The following is a 21,130-nucleotide window of genomic DNA, read 5'->3' on the forward strand; positions in this document are numbered from 1 at the left end:
GGTGGCGAATCTGTGGAATTCTTTGCCATGGAAGGCTGTGGAGGACAAGTCAGTGGATATTTTTTAAGGCAGAGCTAGATAGATTCTTGATTAGTACAGGTGAAAGGGGTTACGGGGAGAAGGCAGGAGAATGTATTCCTTATTCTTTGCCATTTACTCTCCCACAGTTCCAAAAATATTCGCCCGTCAGTCACACAGCACGGTCAGGCCCTTCGGCCCAGCTCGTCCATGCCGACCAAGATGCCCCATCCAAGCTAGTCCCATTTGCCCTGCACATCAACATTAAACCATAGACACAAAGGGCTAGAGTAGCAAAGTGCGAGTCAGGCAGCACCTGTGGAAAAATGGAGGGGTGATGTTTCGGGTCCGAACCCTTCTTCAGACTGATGCCATTTTTAGACTCAATCCCATTAAACTTTCACATGCAATGGAGGAAAGGAGCTGCCTTCCAGCTGAAAAAATTCAAACCAAACCAAGTCTTTCCACAAGAAATCTGTAACATTCATTTTATTAGAAAGCAATGGATTTTGTAACTCAGATGCAGAAGCTTGTTTAGAAGAATGGGGGGGGGGGGGGGGGGGGGGGGGGGAAACCTTATTGAGACATATAGAATAGTGAAAGGCCTGGTTGGAGTGGATGTGGAGAGGATGTTTCCACTGGTGGGAGAGTCATAGCCTCAGAATTAAAGGACGTTCTATTCGGAAGGAGATGGGGAGAAATGTCTTTAGTCAGAGGGTGGTGAATCTGTGGAGGAAGGGGGGAGGAGTTGTACCATTTGATCGCCACAGGGAAGAAGGATCTCCTGTGTCGTTCTGTCCTGCAAACAACAGAAAATCTCTCCATTGATGCTGCCCGACCTTCCGAGCTACTCTGGCATTTAGTGTCTTTTAAATTTGTTCTTCTCATCAAGATGAAGGATTAAGCAGAACTGACCTGGCAAATGGTTGTCCTCTGGCACTGAAGTCATCAGCATGTCCGTCTCCATCTGTAACAGGTAGAACAGGCTCACTGAAGTCAGGAGACAAGTGCTTAATTTTCATTTGTATAAAAACTGAACAATGAAGTTCTTACAGGCAGCAACGCAACATGTTTGCAATTACTTCACTCAATGGATAACACAATAAACAAACAGAATAAAGTTCTATAAAAAAATATATAAATATTAGTACTAAACAAAAGAAAACCCGAAAGAACAGGTTTAAAATTGCAAAGTCTGAAGATGGGTCCCATCCCAAAACATCACTTATTCATGTTCTCCACAGATGCTGCCTGACCCGCTGAGTTACTCCAGCGCTCTGTGAAACATCACCTCCCCATGTTCTCCAGAGATGCTGCCTGACCCACTGGAATTTTTTGAGGATGTAACTAGGAAAATGGACAAGGGAGAGCCAGTGGATGTAGTGGACCTAGACTTTCAGAAAGCATTCGATAAGGTCCCACATAAGAGTTTAGTGGGCCAAATTAGAGCACATGGTATTGGGGAGGGTAGGGTGCTGACGTGGATAGAAAATTGGTTGGCAGACAGGAAACAAAGAGTAGGGATTAACGGGTCCCTTTCAGAATGGCAGGCAGTGACTAGTGGGGTACCGCAAGGCTCGGTGCTGGGACCGCAGCTATTTACAAAATACATCAATGATTCAGATGAAGGGATTCAAAGTAACATTAGCAAATTTGCAAATGACACAAAGCTGGGTAAACTGTGAGGAGGATGCTATGAATGGCGGTGCTGGCTCGAAGGGCCGAATGGCCTACACCTGCACCTATTGTCCATTGTTACTCCAGCACTCTGTCAAACGTCACCTATCCACGTTCTCCAGAGATGCTGCCTGACCCGCTGAGTTACTCCAGCACTCTGTGTCTATCTTCAGTATAAACCAGCTTCTGCAGCTCCTCCCTAAACACTTTCAGCTTTTATTTCAGACTTCCAGCATCTGTCATTATATTTTATTTCCCCTCCATCTCCTTTCCAAGTGCATAAAATTCTCTTTAGAACGCTTCGACCAATTAATAGATTTCATCCCATTTGGGTAATGCATTTCAGATCATTCCTCACTGTGTTAAAAATGTATTGTTTTTCCTTTTGAAAGTTATCTTGTAATTATCTGCATAGTTTATTGTCACATGTTCACAGGTACAGTGAAAAGCTAGTAAGAAAGAACTGCAGATGCCAGTAAAATCGAAGGTAGACACAAAATGCTGCAGTAGCTCAGCGGGTGAGGCAGCATGTCTGGAGAAATGGGTGACCTTTTGGGTCGAGATCCGAAACGTCACCCATTCCTTCTCTCCAGAGATGCTGCCTCACCCGCTGAGTTACTCCAGCATTTTGTCTCTACAGTGAAAAGCTTGTTTTTGTTGCGCGCTGACCAGTCAGCGGGAAGACGAGACACAAAGAGCTGGAGTAACTCAGCGAGTCAGACAGCATCTCTGAAGAAAAGTGCCGAGACCCTTCTTATTTCTTTTCTCCAGAAGTGCTGTCTGATCCGCTGAGTTACTCCAGCTTTTATGTGTTTATCTTCGGTTTATACCAGCATCTGCAGTTCCTTCTTATACACAGGGGAAAGATAATACATGATTACAATCGAGCCGTCCACTGTGCACAGATACATGATAAAGGGAATAACGTTTAGTGCAAGATAAAGCCAGTAAAGTCTGATCAAAGATAGTCCAAGGGTCTCCAATGAGGAATCTACAGGAACCTGCCAAACTTGGGTGGGAGTTATGCCCCCGTCCCACTTTGCCGATTTTTTTAGGCGACTGCCAGCGACTAGGCTGTCGCCACATGGTTGCCGGGGTGTCAAAACTTTTCCGCGACAGTCGACGACCATGGGCTTGTCATAGCTTGACTTCTCTTGACGTAGGTGCTGTCGTAGGTTGACGCCAGGATGGTGTAGATTATCGCTGTCTCTGTCTGTGGCAGTGTGTGTGTGAGTGTGTGTGTGTGTGTGTGTGTGTGTGTGTGTGTGTGTGTGTGTGTGTGTGTGTGTGTGTGTGTGTGTGTGTGTGTGTGTGTGTGTGTGTGTGTGTGAGTGTGTACGTCAGCCTCCACACTCCTGCAGCCTGCGTCTGTGCGGAGTGTGCACGTGTGTCTTCAGTGCGCTGTGAATGTGTGTGAGCCTCCGCCCTCTTGCAGCAGATGAGTGCAAGTCCACGTGTGTGTGAACCTCCACCTCCAGAATAAGGGGTAAGCCATTTAGAACTGAAACGAGGAAACACATTTTCTCACAGAGAGTGGCGAGTCTGTGGAATTCTCTGCCTCAGAGGGCGGTGGAGGCAGGTTCTCTGGATGCTTTCAAGAGAGAGCTAGATAGGGCTCATAAAGATAACGGAGTCAAGGGGATATGGGGAGAAGGCAGGAACGGAGTACTGATTGTGGATGATCAGCCATGATCACATTGAATGGTGGTGCTGGCTCGAAGGGCTGAATGGCCTACTCTTGCACCTATTGTGTCTATTGTCACCAGGGTAAAGTGGGTTGTCGCTGGTGCTGACTTCAGTGAATTCCATTGTCGTAGTTGCTGGCAGTCACCTAAAAAAAAAATTGCCTAGTGAGATAGGCCTTTAGGTCATTTGTGATTCAATGGGACTTTTGTTGTAAAGAAGATAACACCAAGATATAGCTTCGCTATAAGATCTTTGGATAACACTGCCCTCTGTCGTCTCAAGTTGGCTGCAGCCCAGAATAAAAGCAGCTGACAAGTGCCCTCTGCTGACGAACCATGGAACATAGGCCTTGTTTAGTTTAGTTTAGTTTCGAGATAGTGCGTAAACAGGCCCTTTGGCCCACCAAGTCCGCGCCGACCAGCGATCCCCGCACATTAACAATTTACTTCATACACTTGGGACAATTTGCAATTTTAGCGAAGCCAGTCAACCTATAAACTTGTGCGTCTTTGGAGTGTGAGAGGAAACCGGAGAAAACCAACGCAGGTCACGGGGAGAACGTACAAACTCCGTATAGACAGCACCCGTAGTCAGGATCGAACCTGGGTCTCTGGCGCTGTAAGGCAGCAACTCTTCCGCTGTGCCATCCGATTACAACACATAATAACACTTTATAAACTACTGACCAATAAAGATCAAAACATAAATTGCTGGAGGAACTCAGAGGGTCAGGCAGCACCCGTGGAGGGAAACATAGAAAATAGGTGCAGGAGTAGGCCATTCAGTCCTTCGATCCCGCACCGCCATTCTAAATTCTAGCGAGTACAAGCCGAGTCTATCCAGTCTTTCTTCATATGAAAGTGCTGACCTCCCAGGAATCAGTCTGGTGAACCTTCTCTGTACTCCCTCTATGGCAAGAGGGTCCTTCCTCAGATTAGGAGACCAAAACTGTATGCAATACTCCAGGTGTGGTCTCACTAAGACCCTGTACAACTGCAGTAGAACCTCCCTGCTCCTATACTCAAATCCTTTTGCTAACATACCATTCGCTTTCTTCACTGCCTGCTGCACCTGCATGCCTACTTTCAATGACTGGTGTTCCATGACACCCAGTTCTCGTTGCATCTCCCCTTTTCCTAATCGGCCACCATTCAGATAATAGTCTACTTTCCTGTTTTTGCCACCAAAGTGGATAACCTCACATTTATCCACATTATACTGCATCTGCGATGCATTTACCCACTCACCCAGCCCTCCAAGTCCCTCCACAGATGTTGTCCGATCGTCTGAGTTCCTCCAGCAGTTTGTGTTTTGCTCAGGATTTCAGCATCCACTGTCTCTTATGTGACCAATAAGGATGATGTGTTGGTTTTCACAGTAAGTGATTGAGGGCTATTTGCCACAAGACAGTCATAGAGTCATACAGCGTGGACACAGGCCCTTTGGCCCAACCTGTCCCATCTACACTAGTCCCACCTACCAGCATTTGGCCCATATCCCTCTAAACCTGTCATAAAGAAGAGGAGTAGAATTAGGCCATTCAGCCCATTAAGTCTACTCCGCCATTCAATCATGGCTGATCTATATCTCCCTCCTAACCCCATTCTCCTGCCTTCTCCCCATAACATCTGACACCCGTACTAATCAAGAACCTATCCATGTACCTGTGTAATTGTTTCATAAACAGTGTGATAGCCCCCGCCTCAACTACCTCCTCTGGTAGCTCGTTCCATACACCAACGCCCTTTTTAATGAAAAATGTACCCCTCAAATTCCCATTAAATCTTTCTCCTCTCGCCTTAAACCCATGCCCTCTGGTTCTTGATTCTCCTACTCTGAGCAAACGAGACCGAGTCTATCCAATCTATTCCTCTCGTGATTATGTACACCTTTAAATGCGCTCAAAGGAATAGAGTCCCAGCCTGCTCAACCTCTGCCTATGGTTCAGAGTCACTCGAGTCCTGGCAACATCCTCGTAAATCTTCTCTGTACCCTTCTGCACCATTCTGAAGAAGGGTCTCGACCCGAAACGTCACCCATTCCTTCTCTCCAGAGATGCTGACCTGTCCCGCTGAGTTACTCCAGCGTTTTGTGTCTATCTTCTCTGTACCCTTTCAGGCCTGACAATATCTTCCCAAAAACAGTGCCCAGAACTGAACACAATACTCTAAATGCAGACCCACCAATGTCTTCTTCCTCTTGCATATGGCGTGCACAGCCTACAGTTGTAGGACAACTTGTTATATTTCATCTTATTTGATAGTGCAGGTTGATTGCATTCGTCGAAACAGGGCGGACCACGTGAAGGTTGCAATCTCCCACCCCACCAATGTCATAAACAATTGCAACATGACCTCCCAACTTCCATACTCAAACTTCAACACTTGACACTCTTTCTCAAGTCTAGTCACTGGATCTGTATCCAGCAGAGGGATTACGGAGCTTTACATTAGAGCAGTGCTTCTTAAACTGGTGAATGGTTCACCCAAGGGCAAATGAAATTATTTTGGGGTGAATGAAACTAGAGGGGTGAATGACGAAATTTATTCAGTTGTTATATATTTTTTCTATACTTAAAAAAGGCATTGCCATTAAAGTGGTTAGTAAACTCTTATTGGTTTTAAAGGCAGCCGAGCTGGAAATTTGATGTTTTTTTTCTTTCTATGTTTTTCTAATTTCAAAGTAGCCGGATATTTACTGCAATTATTTTGGGGTGAATGAAACTAGAGGGGTGAATGACGAAATTTATTCAGTTGTTATATATTTTTTCTATACTTAAAAAAGGCATTGCCATTAAAGTGGTTAGTAAACTCTTATTGGTTTTAAAGGCAGCCGAGCTGGAAATTTGATGTTTTTTTTCTTTCTATGTTTTTCTAATTTCAAAGTAGCCGGATATTTACTGCAATATAACCTTTATTGGGAGACCATGGTTTTTTGAGCTAGTTTTCCAAGAAAATAAAATTGCAGTAATCAAAGCCCGAAAGGGCAGGATGGGGCTGAAGCCCAGTGTTTGGACGTTGGGATGGTTTTGTTGTCATTCTAATACAATGATTTTCCAACTCCAGTGGTAAATAAACTTTTTTTTTTTTTCCAGTTTTCAATAATAATAATAATAATAATAAACAATAGGTGCAGGAGTAGGCCATTCGGCTCTTCGTGCCAGCACCGCCATTCACAGTGATCATGGCTGATCATCCATAATCAGTACCCCGTTCCTGCCTTCTCCCCATATCCCCTGACTCCGCTATCTTTAGGAGCTCTATCCAACTCTCTCTTGAAAGTTTCCAGAGATTTGGCCTCCACTGCCTTCTGAGACGGAGAATTCCACAGATTCACAACACTCTGTGTGAATAAGTTTTTCCTCATCTCCATTCTAAATGGTTTACCATTTATTCTTAAACTGTGGCCCCTGGTTCTGGACTCCCCCAACATTGGGAACCACCACCATTCAAGACCCAACCAAAACACAAGGTATCAATTGATATTCCACCCCAATCCCATCCTTCCCCACATCCCTCCCTTACCTCAGGTCCTCTCCCCCATTTTATAACCCAGACCATAGCTCATCCATTGCTTTACTTATTTTTAGGATGTTCAAAAAGTTGAATAAATTAAACACTTAAGAAATTAGTTAATTTATGATTTTTTTCTCTTGTGACAAAATAAATGATCGTTCGACCCACTTGGCACATGGAGTCCGAAGAAGGGTCTCGACCTGAAATGTCACCCATTCCTTCTCTCCAGAGATGCTGCCTGTCCCGCTAAGTTATAGACAACAGGTGCAGGAGTAAGCCATTCGGCCCTTTGAGCCAGCACCGCCATTCAATGTGATCATGGCTGATCATCTCCAATCAGTACCCCGTTCCTGTCTTCTCCCCATATCCCCTGACGGAGCTATCTTAAAGAGCCCCATCTAGCTCTCTCTTGAAAGTATCCAGAGAACCGGCCTCCACCGCCCCCTCAGAGGCAGAGAATTCCACAGACTCACCACTCTCTGTGAGAAAAAGTGTTTCATCGTCTCCGTTCTAAATGGCTTACTCCTTATTCTTAAACTGTGGCCCCTGGTTCTGGACTCCCCCAACATTGGGAGCATATTTCCTGCCTCTAGCATGTCCAAACCCTTAATAATCTTATATGTTTCAATAAGAATCCTCTCATCCTTCTAAACTCCAGAGTATACAAGCCCAGCCGCTCCATTCTCTCAACATATCACAGTCCCGCCATCCCGGGAATTAACCTGGTGAACCTACGCTGCACTCCCTCAATAGCAAGAATGTCCTTCCTCAAATGAGGGGACATACTCCAGCATTTTGTGTCTTTTTTTAAATTTAGAAACACCAGCTTTCACCGGAGATTGCCTGTAAAGTGCAGCGCGGATACCTTCGACGGCTTGTATCCAAACATCGACACCACGGCGACTTTCAGGTCCTCCCTGCTCAGGTATCCGCTCCGACCCGAATCACACTCCTGAAAAACCTGGGAATGGGAAAGCAAAAGCGATTGTCAACTCGAGGAAAACCTCTCTCCCCTTGCTTTCATTGCAATGTTTCGGGTAACTTTTGAAGGCTTGCTTGGATCAAGGATGAACCCAGTTTTACAGATCTTCATAAGTTCTAGGAACAGAATTAGGCCATTCATCCCATCAAGTCTACTCCACCATTCAATCATGGCTGATCTATCTTTCCCTCTCAACCTCATTCTCCTACCTTCTCCCTATAACCCGACACCCTTATTCATCAAGAATCTGTCAAACTCTGCTTTAGAAATATCAGAAGGTATACAATAATGCTGGAGAAACTAAGTGGGTGAGGCAGTATCTATGGAGTGAAGGAAATAGGCAACGTTTCGGGTCAAGACCCTTCTTCAATGACTTGGCCTCTGTGATGATGAATTCCGCAGATTCATCACCCTCTGATTCAAGAAATTCCTCCTCTTCTCCTTTCTAAGGCGTGTCCTTTAATTCTGTGTTCTCCTTCACCCAAAGCAAAGGGTCAGGGAGGGAGGAGAGAAGGAGCAAGCGAGGGGGGACAAGAGAAAGAAGGAGGGGACGGAGGGGGGGAGGAAGGAAAGAGGGGAGGAAGGAGGTGGGGTGGGGAGAGAGAGGAGGAAGGGAAACGGAATGAAGGAGGCAAGGGGAAAAAAGGATGGATGGATGGAATGATCACCTACCGCGGCACAGCGGCTCTTCTCCGAGTCGGTGACTCGCCTCTGCTCCCGGTGCTGTTGATACATGGGTGGAACGTGGAGACTGTATCCAGTCAGGGGCAACAATGTATCCGCTCGCTGTACAATGTATCCGCCTGACACACAGTGTATCCACTGCCGCAGTCACTGATCACAGCCCCTCTCTCTCTCCCTCCCTCTCTCTGTCTGTCTCTCTCTCTGTCTCTCTCTTTCCCCTCCCCCTTCTCTCTCTGTTCAACTGTTTGAACCAAATCTTTGGTTTGAACTTCCGCGCAACCACAACCCCGTCCCTCACTGGCCCCGCGTCCGCCTCCCACCGCCTTTCATCCACACTGGCGGTTGGCTAAAAACCCTTAAAGGGGATATGCCCTTCTTAAAGGGGATGCCTCCACTGCCTTCTGTGGCAGAGAATTCCACAGATTCACAACTCTCTGGGTGAAAATGTTTCCCTCATCTCATATGATCCCCACTCATCCTAAATCCCAGAATATACGAGCCCAGCCGCTCCATTCTCTCGGCATATGACAATCCCGCCATCCCGGGAATTAACCTGGTGAACCTACGCGACACTCCCTCAATAGCAAGAATGTCCTTCCTCAAATTAGGGGACCAAAACTGCACACAATAAATACTCCAAATACTCGGAGTCTGAAGAAGGCGTTCGACCCGAAACGTTGCCCATTTCCTTCGCTCCGTAGATACTGCCTCACCCGCTGAGTTTCTCCAGCATTGTTGTCTACACACAATACTCCAGGTGTGGTCTCACTAGGGCCCTGCACAACTGCAGAAGGACCTCTTATACTCCTCTTGTTATGAAGGCCAACGTGCCATTCGCTTTCTTCACTGCCTGCTGTACCTGCAGTCACCCTTGATTGAATGGCGGAGAAGACTTGATGGACTGAATGGCCCAATTCTACTCCTATCACATGACCTTATAGCAATGAAATCCTTACTTGCAGCAGCACAACCGAATATGTAAACATGGTATTCTGTAAACAATATAATAATCGAGAAAAAACGTTCCGTGTGTGATATATATACACATATATACACACATATATACATACATACATATATATATAGTGCTGGAGAAACTCAGCGGGTGCAGAAGCATTTATGAAGGGAAGAAAATGGATTATTTTCTTCGCTCCATAGATGCTGCTGCACCCGCTGAGTTTCTCCAGCACTTTTGTCTACCTTCGATTTTCCAGCAACTGCAGTTCCTTCTTAAACACTATATATATATACACATACATCTACACTGAACTGTTTTGCTGCAAAACATAAAGTGCTGGAGGAGCTCAGCGGGTGAGGATTGATTAACAGAGCAGGGTCGGCGGTAGGACCCAGCGGAGTCTGTGGGGGGCGGTAGAGGCTCTGGGCCGCGTTCCGAGGCCGGCGGCGGCTGCAAACGGGGAGTCCCTTTTACACGGGACGTTGCAGCTTTATTGTAGTCCCTTGCCGCTCCGTGTACGGTCAACCCTAGGCGTCTCGGCCCATTGCAACCTCTGCCAAAGGCTGCATTGGTCACCCTCCCCGGTGCACGGGAGCATGAGGGGCGTGTAGGTCGATGCTGAGGTTCCTCTCCTCATCTTCGAGTCCCAAACATTGCATTGTTCCACTTAAACCTCCTCAACTACTGCATAATTCCCCCCTCCCTCCTCTCGCCCACTGCATTTCACCAGGAGGTTTTGAATTTAAGGACAACATTATTTTGTTTAAATCATCTTCCAAGCTTGGCCATCCTCCTGTCTGTCGACTCTTTTACTGAGGAAAACGAAGCCCTTAGTTCCAGCCGAGCCTGACTTTCCACCGCTCGATCCAATCTCTCTGTACTCCCTCTGTTGCAACTTGTCCAAACCAGTCTACAATAGTCCCACTACTGGCCTGGCCACAAGTTTACAGGCTGGGACGACCTACCGAGGTGGCAGGCATGGACGCGATGGGTTGAGTGGCCTTTTCCATGCTGTGCCTGTACTCTGTGACCGGGTGGTTACTGCATCTGTCGTCCTGACGCCACCCTTTCTGTTCACTTCTGGATCAAAACCTGTAGCAGGTGCTGGGGGAAGCGGACTCAAATGGTAAGAAAACGTTTTTTTTGTATTATCCCACACACTATCCCACAGCCAGCAATGGACCATTGTGGGCTCCACCTTTCCACAATTATCGTTGCTTTTTGCATATCTTCCATTCCTTCGCCAGTATGTCTGTGGAATTCTCTGCTACAGAAGGCCGTGGAGGCCAATTCACTGGATGTTTTCAAGAGATAGTTGGAGATCAAGAGACAATTAAAATTGAATCTGGATATAGTTCTCAGGGCTAATGGAATCAATGGATATGGGGAGAAAGCAGGAACGGGGTACTGATTCTGGATGATCATATTGAATGGCGGTGTTGGCTTGAAGGGCTGAATGGCCTACTCCTGCAGCTATTTTTTATGTTTCTATTTGTCCTAAATCTCTCATTTCCCTGTGTCCTACATCAGAAGAAGGGCCTTGACCTGAAACGTCACCCATTCCACCTCTCCAGAGATGCCGCCTGTCCCGCTGAGTTACGCCAGCATTTTGTGTCTATCTTCGGTGTAAACCAGCATCTGCAGTTCCTTCCTACACATTCTATGTTTCATGTTATATAAAGAAAGTCAAAGCTGGTGCAACTTACTGGAGCTTCTCTTGTGGAGCGTTAAACCTGGTCATACCATGTTAGACCCATCTCACACACAAGACAGACAACCGGCTAGCCAAAGTGAAGCCAGATAATTCTGACCTTTTCATAACTCTAGTTTCCCTCTCCCCTGACTCTCAGTCTTAAAAAGGGTCTCGACCCGCAACGTCACCCATTTCCTTTTCTCCAGAGATAGAACATGGACAATAGGTGCAGGAGTCGGCCATTCGTCCCTTCGAGCCAGCACCGCCATTCAATAAGATCGTGGCTGATCATCCAAAATCAGTACCCCGTTCCTGCTTTCTCCCCATATCCCTTGATTCCTTTAGCCCTAAGAGCTAAATCTAACTCTTGAAAACATCCAGCAAATTCGCCTCCACTGCCTTCTGTGGCAGAGAATTCCACAGGTTTGCAACTCTCTGGGTGAAAAAGATGCTGCCTGACCCGCTGAGTTGTTCCAGCTTCTTGTGTCGGCCTTCTGTATTTTGTATTAAGTTTGCCTCCTGGTATACAGAGACTCATACTATGGACCCATACAATGGAGACTGGCCCTTCGGCTCATTAAATCCGTGCCGACCTTCAACTACTCATTTCCATTTATCTCATTTTTATTCTGCCTATAGTTTTCTGAACTTTTTCCAGATTCTATCATTCATCTGTGCACACTTCAGGACAATTTACTTGGCCCAAATAACCTACCAATCCCAACATTGTACATTTATTCGTTGCCATAGAGCCATACAGTGTGGAAACAGGCCCTTCGGCCCAACTTACTCCTGCTGACCAAGATGCCCCATCTAATCGTCCCACCTGCCTGCATTTGGCCAGTAACCCTCTCAACCTTTCCTATCCACGCACCTGTCCAAATGTCTTTTAAACGTTGTTATAGTAACTGCCTCAACTACCTCTGGAAGCCAGTTCCATAAACCCACCGCCCTCTGTTTGAAAAGGTTGCCCCTCAGGTTCCTATTAAATCTTTCCCCTCCCAACCCTGGAACATATTACAATTAAACACATCATTTCCCTGCACTAACCACATGCCTTAATTCCTTTAGATTAGCAAAAATTGATTTTTAACGAGTATTGCAGTTTCATGTGTCGGAAGGAACTGCAGATGCTGGTTTCAATCAACGATAGACACAAAATGCTGGAGTAACTGCGGGACAGGCAACATCTCTGGAGGGAAGGAATGGGTGACGTTTCGGGTCGAGACCCTTCATTAATTTCATGGTCTGAATTAAAACGTACAACAAAGGAACAGGCCTCCACTTCTCTCCACATTGTTTCTGCCAAACATGATGCCAAACTAAACTAATTTCCTTTGCCTGCAACTACAATCTCCAAATAAGCACTGAACTGAACAGACTTGGGGGGCAAAGGTTTTGGTCTTTTTGCACTAATATTGTTTGTTTTATGTATGTGTAGAGTCATAAAGTGATACCGTGTGGAAACATGCCTTTCGGTCCAACTTGCCCACACCAGCCAACGTGTCCCAACTACACTCGCCCCACCTGCCTGCGTTTGGTCCATATCCCTCCAAACCTGTCCTATCCATGTACCTGTTCAACTGTTCTGTTCCTGGTAGCATATAGTCATAGAGTGATACAGCGTGGGAACAGGCCCTTCAGCCCACCTTGCCCGTCCCCATTTAGTTGTCCCAGTTATACTAGTCCCACCTGCCTGCATTTGGCCCATAATCCCCGCAAACCTGTCCGAAAGTTTCTTAAATGTTGCGATAGTCCCAGCCTCAACTATCTCCTCTGGCGGCTTGTTCCAAACACCCGCCACCCTTTGTGTGGAAAAGTTACTTCTCAGATTCCTATTAAATCTTATCTCCTTCACCTTGAACCCATGTCCTCTGGTCCTCGATTCCCCTACTCTGGGCAAGAGACTCTGTGCATCTACCCGATCTATTCCTCTCATGATTTTGTACACCTCTATAAGATCACCCACCATCCTCCTGCGCTCCAAGGAATTGAGACCCAGCCTACTCAACGTCTCCCTATATCTCAGAACCCCTAGTTAGACCCCTAACATCCTCAAAAATCTCTGAACACTTTCAAGCTTAACAATATCTTTCCTATAACATGGTGCCCAGAACTGAACGCAATACTCTAAATGTGGTCTCATCAACGTCTTATACAACTGCAACATGACCTCCCAACTTCAATACCCAATACTGTAGATATATATATTTGTGTGTGTGTGTCTGTCTGTCTTTTTATCGTTTACCGAGTACTATGTTTACATATTCTGGACAGAAGGAATGGGCGACGTTTCGGATCAAAAATGTCACCCATTCCTTCTCTCCAGAGATGCTGTCTGTCCCGCTGAGTTACTCCGGCATTTTGTATCTATCTTTCGGTATAAACCAGCATCTGCAGTTCCTTCCTAACATGTTTACATATTGTGTTGTGTTCCTGCAAGTAAGAATTTAATTTCATATGTTCCAAAAAGAACAGAAACATAGAAAATAGGTGCAGGATTCAGCAGCCTCATTCAATATGATCATGGCTGATCATCCAGAATCAGTACCCTGTTCTGGCTTTCTCCCCACGTCCTTTCATTCTGTTAGCCCTAAGAGCTATATCTGACTCTCTCTTCAATACATCTAGCTTCACCTGCACCTCCTCCAACCTCATCTATTGCATCCGTTGCTCTAGATGTCAGCTGCTCTACATCGGTGAGTCCAAGCGTATGCTTGGCGATCGCTTCGCCCAACACCTCCGCTCGGTTCGCAATAACCAACCTGATCTCCCAGTGGCTCAGCACTTTAACTCCCCCTCCCATTCTGAATCTGACCTTTCTGTCCTGGGCCTCCTCCATGGCCAGAGTGAGTCCCACCGTAAATTCGAGGAGCAGCACCTCGTATTTTGCTTGGGTAGTTTACACCCCAGCAGCAATGAACATTGACTTCTCCAACTTCACACTCACACCATCCATCACACACTCTCACACACAACATATATATGACAGGAAAACTCTCTTGAATCTACTCACACGGTTGAGCGCGGTCTCTCCCCTGAGCGGGACTTCCACAGTGAGCGAGTCTTCTGGAAGCATGAGCACGACATTCAGTTCAAGCAGCACAGTGTAGACCAACCCTTCAATTCAGTTCAAGCAGCACAGTGCAGACCAACCCTTCAATTCAGTTCAAGCAGCACGGTGCAGACTCACAGTTCAGTTCACTCACGGCGTACACTCACAGTTCTGGACTCAACTCTCACTCACGGTCTTCCGGGGTGACTGACATGTCCGGCCTCCGGGGCTTTATTCTCCTGGCCCCCCGGAAGGGGTGTTATCTTCTTCATGGTGACTGACAGGCGAGAAGACCAATCTGCTGATCTCACGATTTTTTAAACATTCATAACTTTTTTATTATTCCACTGATCGGAAAAAACCTTGGGGTTGTTAGGGGAGAGGAGGATGGTGAGTAAGATGGCAAAAAAATCATAGCGATATACGGTAGCATTTTTTTCTAAAATGTATTTACAATGTAGACATATAGTGGTCAAGATGAGACTTTTAGTAATTGTATAGATAATGTAGTTTTTTAAAACGTATCTTATAAATATGCCCCAGAATTAGGCCATTCGGCCCATCTAGTGCTCCGCCATTCAATCTTGGCTGATCTATCTTTCCAACTCAACTCCATTCTCCTGCCTCTCCACAACCCCTGACACACTTGCTATGAATATTGTCCAGGGGGAATATTGTTGAGGTTCCGACCACGGGGGAAAATGGAGGAGGACTGGCCAAATTTAGTGCCTTCCACCACAGTGATGAATGCTGTGGTGGATGTATGTGTTAAATTTTGATTGTGTTTTTGTGTGTTCTTTTTCATTGTACCGCTGCTGGCAAATTCATTTCACTTGCACTTTATGTGCAAGTGACGAATAAAATTGATTGTATTGTATTGTATTGTATTGTATTGGAAGGTTGGGATGCCCTTAGGTGGGAGAGGGTGCTATCTAAATGCCAGCTCTTTCTTCCTTTGCAAGGCCATGCGGAGAGGTGTTGACAAAACGGAGAGCCAGCACGGCAAGTGGACATTGTCCAGCAGTGATGAGGACGCAGAGCCCACCCCGGGAGTCTCTACCCCGTGGATGCGTCTGGGCCGGATGGACGGAGTGTCCGACTCCGACGCAACGGTCATCGACGACGAAGAGTTCGACTTGTCGACCGTCGGCCGGTCAAAGGCGGCGGCGGAAACGGCGGAGCGACCTTTGCCCTCCGCCCAGCCCCCCGCACGGGCATTGACCGGGAAGCCCGTCAAAAGCCAACGGACCTCCCCCTCGGCCAAACGCCCGACACCCCCCTCCGAGCTGGGCTGGGGGGTGTCCAGTAGCGACGAGGAACCTGAGACCAAAGTGGGATGCGGGGGGATCAAGGAGGAGGAGGGGAGGGTGAGGGTCAAGGAAGAGGGGGTGAGGGAGGAGAGGGTGAGGGATGGGGGAGTGAGGGATGTTGGAGTGAAGGAAGAGAGCCCTGGCCCAACGCCGAAGAGGCGACGCGTGGAAGAATGTGAACACCGTATGTCCTCGGAGGTGGCAGGGAATTCCGAAAGGGGGATGGCTGGAGGAACGTTGGATAAATGGGACCTCCTGGGGAAGGCTCAAAATTTCAGCTTCTACCTGACGAGAGTCTCCGGCATCTCCGCCAAGAACAACGCCTGCGCCCTTCACATTAAAGGTAAGACTAAATGGGGGTGAGAATGCGGAAAGCGGAGGGTGCAAAGGGACTTGGTGCACTGTTCCCAAAAAGTTAACTTGCAAAAGTCGAATCGGTAACAAAGAAGACAAATGCAATGCCAGCATTTATTTCAAGGGCAGTCACGGTGGCGCAGTGGTAGAGTTGCTGCCTGACAGCGAATGCAGCGTCGGAGACCCGGCTTCGATCCAGACTACGGGTGCTGTCTGTATGGACATTGTGCTTTCTCCCCGTGACCTGCGAGGGTTTTCCCCGAGATCTTCGGTTTCCTCCCACACTCCAAAGACGTGCAGTGTAAAAATTATCCCTCATGGGTGTAGTGTTAATGTGTGGGGATCGCTGGTCGGCGCGGACCCAGTGGGCTGAAGGGCCTGTTTCTGCGCTGCATCTCTAAACTAAACTAAACTAAATTTAAAAGGCTAGAATATAAACTGTGAGCAGTTCTGGGCACCATATCTGAGGAAGGTTGTGCTGTCCCTGGAGAGGGTCCAGAGGAGGTTTACAAGAATTATTCCAGGAATGAGTTGGTTAACTTATGATGAGCATTTGTCGGCACTGGGCCTGTACTCGCTGGAGTTTAGAAGAATGAGGGGGGGGACCTCATTGAAACATACAGAATAGTGAAAGGCCTGGATAGAGTGGATGTGGAGAGGATGTTTCCACTAGTGGGAGAGTCTTGGACCAGAGGTGATAGCCTCAGATGTAAAGGTCGTTCCTTTAGGAAAGAGGTGAGAAGCAAATGTCTTTAGTCAGAGGTTGGTGAGTCTGTGGAATTCTTTGCCACAGAAGGCTGTGGAGTCTTCAATGGATATTTTTAAGGCAGAAATAGATAGATTCTTGATTAGAACGGGTGACAGGGGTTATGGGGAGGGCAGGAGATGGGGGTTAGGAGGGAGAGGTAGATAGCCATGATTGATATGGCGTAGTAGACTTGATGGGCCGAATGGCCTAATTCCGCTCCTATTACTTATGAGACCCTGCCCACTTATCAACACCCCTTTGCCACCTTTCCACCTCTCGCTTTTGACCATGCATCATCTTGCCCATCTGCCAAAACCCGTCCTCCCCCCCCCTCCCCCCCTCCTCCCCTCCCCCCCTCCATCACATCACTGACCAGGCTTTGTTCGGCCCCACCTCCCTTTGAAGAAGGGCCCTGACCCAAAACATCGTCCTGAGATATGCTGAAACACTCAACAAGCGGGCTTCACAAATATCAACCTCATATATCCCTTGGGCAGTTACAACCCAGCGGTATGAATATTGATTTCCCCAACTTGGAGTAGCCCTTGCATCCCCTCTCCCTCTCCGTCCCCCCACCCCCTCCTTAGTTCTCAGACGAGTTTCAATGTCCTCCTGGTTAATTTTACTGTGTGTGTGCCTCGTTGTCAGCTTACCCTCAGCAACAAGGGACCATTCTACATTCCCTTGATCATCATAAGTGATAGGAGCAGAATTAGACCATTCGGCCCATCAAGTATACTCTGCCATTCAACCGTGACTGATCTATCAGTCTATTCAGTTGATCTATTCAGTTCCTTGCGAGGCATGACATAGAATTAGGAGATGTGGAGTAAGCATGGATAGAACTGAGGAATTTGGAAGTATGGATAGAACTGAGGAACTGTGAATTTATGGAATTCCCTGCCACAGAGGCCAAATCACTGGATGGATTTAAGAGAGAGTTAGATAGAGCTCTAGGGGCTAGTGGAGTCAAGGAATATGGGGAGAAGGCAGGCATGGGTTATTGATAGGGGACATGATCACAATGAATAGCGGTGCTGGCTCGAAGGGCTGAATGGCCTCCTCCTGCACCTATTTTCTATGTTTCTATCTCTCCCTCACAATCTCATTCTCCTGCCTTCTCCCCATAACCCCTGACACCCAGAGCATTGTCTGCTTTAATCTGTCATTTCCACACCTTACCTTTCCATATGTCTAGTTTCCCATTCCCCTGCCCCTCCGTCTGAAGAAGGGTCTCGAACCGAAACATCACCCATTCATTCTATCCGGAGATGCTGCCTGTCTCGCTGAGTTACTCCGACTATCTTCAACCTATTATTTGCCAGGCTTTATCCTTCCCCTCACATGCACCAAGTGTCTTGACACGACTTTTTGTTGCACTATCCAGTCAGCGAAAAGCCTATGCATGATTGCGATCAAGCCGTCCACAGTGTACAGATACAGGTTAAAGAATACAACATTTAGTGCAAGATAAAGTCCAGAAAATATCTGATTAAAGATAGTCCAAAGGTCTTCAATGAGGTAGTTGGTGGGTCAGGACCGTTCATTCGATCCTGACAACGAGTGCTGTCTGCAGAATTTAAAAATTATGACCACTTGAGTTCTCCGATTTCCTCCCACACTCCAAAGACGTACAGGTTTGGCAGTTGTGTAGCAAAGGGTCTCGACCTGAAACGTCACCCATTCCTTCTATCCAGAGATGCTGCCTGTCTCGCTGAGTTACTCCAGCATTTTGTGTCTATCTTCAGATTTGTAGGTTAATTGGCATCTGGTTATTGTAAATTGACTCTAGTGTGTAAGATTAGTGCTAGTGTACAGGCGGGCCGAATAGGTTATTTCCGTGCTGTATCTCTAAAGTCTAAAGTACGCGACGGTTCAGATGCTGCCTGACCTGCTGAGTTATTCCGGTCTTTTTTATTATAAATCAGCATCTGAAGTTCCTTGTTTCTACATTGCTGTAACAAGGTGACGTGATTTTTGTTTTCTAAAACTCTTTCAGATATTTTATCGCCACTCTTTGGGACAATAACTGCTTCTGCTCAGGTGAGAAAACTCCCGTTCCATTACGCCGTGGTGGGATCAGTAGGAAAGGGGCTGGGGGTTTGTTTGATGCAGAACACGGAAGATCAAGAGGAGGTTGAGTGGGGCTTTCCATTTCGTTTTTTAGTTTAGAGATACAGCGCGGAAACAGGCCCTACGGCCCATCGAGTCCGCACCAACCAGCGATCCCCGCACACTAGCACTATCCTACACGCGCTGGGGATGATTTACAATTTTACCAAAGCCAGTTAACCTAGAAACCTGCGCCTCTTTGGAGTGTGGGAGGAAACCGGAGCTCCCGCGCGGTCATGGGGAGAACGTGCAAACAGTACAGCACCCGTAGACAAGATCGAACCCGGGTCTCTGGCGTTGTGAGGCAGCAACTCTACCGCTGCGCCACCGTGCCACAGCGTTTCTCTGTAACGCTGGAGGTTACGGGGAGTCCTGTTAGAAACATGGAAAATAGGTGCGGGAGCAGGCCATTCAGCCCATCGACCCAGCACCGCCATTCAATATGATCAAGGCTGATCATCCTAAATCAGTACCTCGTTCCTGCTTTCTCCCCATATCCCTTGATTCCATTAGCCCTAAGTGCTATCTCTAACTCTCGAAAATATCCAGTGAATTGGCCTCCACTGCTTTCTGTGGCAGAGAATTCCATAGACTCACAACTCTCTGGGTGAAAAACGTTTTCCTCATCTCGGTCCTAAATGGCCTACCCCTTATTCTTACACCAAGACCCCTGGTTCAGGAGTCCCCCAACACCGGGAACATTTTCCCTGCATCTAGCCTGTCCAGTCCCTTACGATTGTTTTATGTTTCTATAGGATGTCCTCTCATCCTTCTAAATTACCGTGAATACAAGCCCAGCCGATCCATTCTTTCATCATATGTCAGTCCAACCATCCCGGGAATGAACCTGATAAACCTAGGCTGCGCTCCCTCAATAGTAAGAACTAGACTAAGTGGGAGACGTTGGTTCCCAGCTTCACACTGGGGGGGCTGGTCCCCCAACGCAATATTCCACCTCTCCACCAATTCCAATATACACAAGCAAGCACACAGACACACACGCGCGCGCTAGCACACGCACTCGCACTCGCACTCACACACATACACTCACACACTCACATACACACACCCTCCACCTCACACACATACACGCACACGCACACATACACATACACATACACCCTCACTCACACACACTCACAGACACATATACACTCACACACACACACACACACACACACACACACACACACACACACACACACACACACACACACACACACACACAAACACACACACACACACACACACACACACACACACATACAAACACACACACACACACACACTCACATACACACTCACACACTCACACACACACTGACACACACTGACTCGCACACCATATATATGACAGTAAACTTTCTTGAATCTACTCACACGGCTGATCGCGGCCTCTCCACTGCGGGGCTTCCGCAGTCAGCTGAACTTCCGCAATCAACGTGACCTATACACTTACGTAAGTTAAGCAATCAGCGCAACCTCTGCATTCACTGGAAATTACACAATCAGCGCAACCTGTCCACTAAGCGGAAGTCACAAAATGAGCGGGACTTTTGGACTAAACATAGTCGAACTTAATAAAGCATTTATTCCTTCCAAACACAGTCAGACCTAATAAAGCATTTATTCCTTCCAAACACAGTCGGACCTAATAAAGCATTGCAGTTTCAAGCACAGGCAGGGCAGCAGGCCAAACAACTCATGGCATTGTCATTAAGGGCTAACAAATCATTTATTGCAAGTACATTGCAGACTCACAGTTCAGTTGATTCACAGCTTAGAATGACAGTCGTGGCCTCTCCCTCGCGATCTTGCAGGGTGACTGACTCGTGTCCAGGCATCCGGGGGTTTAGAGTCCTGTGTCCCCCCCCCAGAAGGGGCGTTACATTCATTGCGGTGATTGACAGGTGAGAGGACCAATCAGCTGATCTCAAGGGTTTTTTTTAGCACTCATAACTTTTCTATTTTACATCAATGGGAAAAATCCTCAGGGCTGGCTCAGCGGCGGAGGACTGAGTAAGATGGCCAAAAATCACAGTGATATAGGATAACGTTTTTTCTAAAATCAATATACAGCGCAGACAGGAAGTGGTCAAGATGAGACTTTTAATTATATAGATGTCCTTTGTCAAATTAGGAGACCAAAACTGCACACAATACTCCAGGTGTGGTCCCACCAGGCCCCTGTACAATGCAGTAGGACCTCCATCTTTCTATACTCAAATTATCTCACTATGAAGGCCAACATGCCATAACCTCACCTTTATCCACATTATACTCACCATGCCATAACCTCACCTTTATCCACATTATACTGCATCTGCCATGCATCTGC

General features: G+C 47.0%; 2 protein-coding genes across 7 annotated transcripts in view; one reads left to right on the plus strand and one right to left on the minus strand.

Moving 5' to 3' along the window:
• The window catches only part of efcab11 (EF-hand calcium binding domain 11), an 88,082-nt gene extending 78,886 nt beyond the window's left edge, over positions 1–9,196 (minus strand). The window contains exons 1-3 of one of the 6 annotated variants that reach the window (XM_055640209.1): positions 8,551–9,196; positions 7,762–7,857; positions 934–985 (exon numbers count right to left, since the gene is read on the minus strand). In XM_055640209.1, coding sequence (XP_055496184.1) covers positions 934–985; positions 7,762–7,857; positions 8,551–8,613 — 211 coding nt within the window. In that variant the 5' untranslated portion in view covers positions 8,614–9,196. The remainder of the gene's footprint in view (positions 1–933; positions 986–7,761; positions 7,858–8,550) is intronic. The other 5 variants (XM_055640212.1, XM_055640210.1, XM_055640213.1 and 2 more) reach the window with 5 other exon arrangements.
• Positions 9,197–9,901: 705 nt separating this feature from the next.
• tdp1 (tyrosyl-DNA phosphodiesterase 1) overlaps positions 9,902–21,130 on the plus strand; it is a 54,004-nt gene continuing 42,775 nt past the window's right edge. Inside the window, exons 1-3 of the mRNA XM_055640199.1 lie at positions 9,902–10,646; positions 15,231–15,921; positions 18,680–18,723. Coding sequence (XP_055496174.1) covers positions 10,644–10,646; positions 15,231–15,921; positions 18,680–18,723 — 738 coding nt within the window. The 5' untranslated portion in view covers positions 9,902–10,643. The remainder of the gene's footprint in view (positions 10,647–15,230; positions 15,922–18,679; positions 18,724–21,130) is intronic.

Source organism: Leucoraja erinacea, chromosome 9 (genome assembly GCF_028641065.1).
Source record: "Leucoraja erinacea ecotype New England chromosome 9, Leri_hhj_1, whole genome shotgun sequence".
Lineage (NCBI taxonomy): Eukaryota > Metazoa > Chordata > Chondrichthyes > Rajiformes > Rajidae > Leucoraja > Leucoraja erinaceus.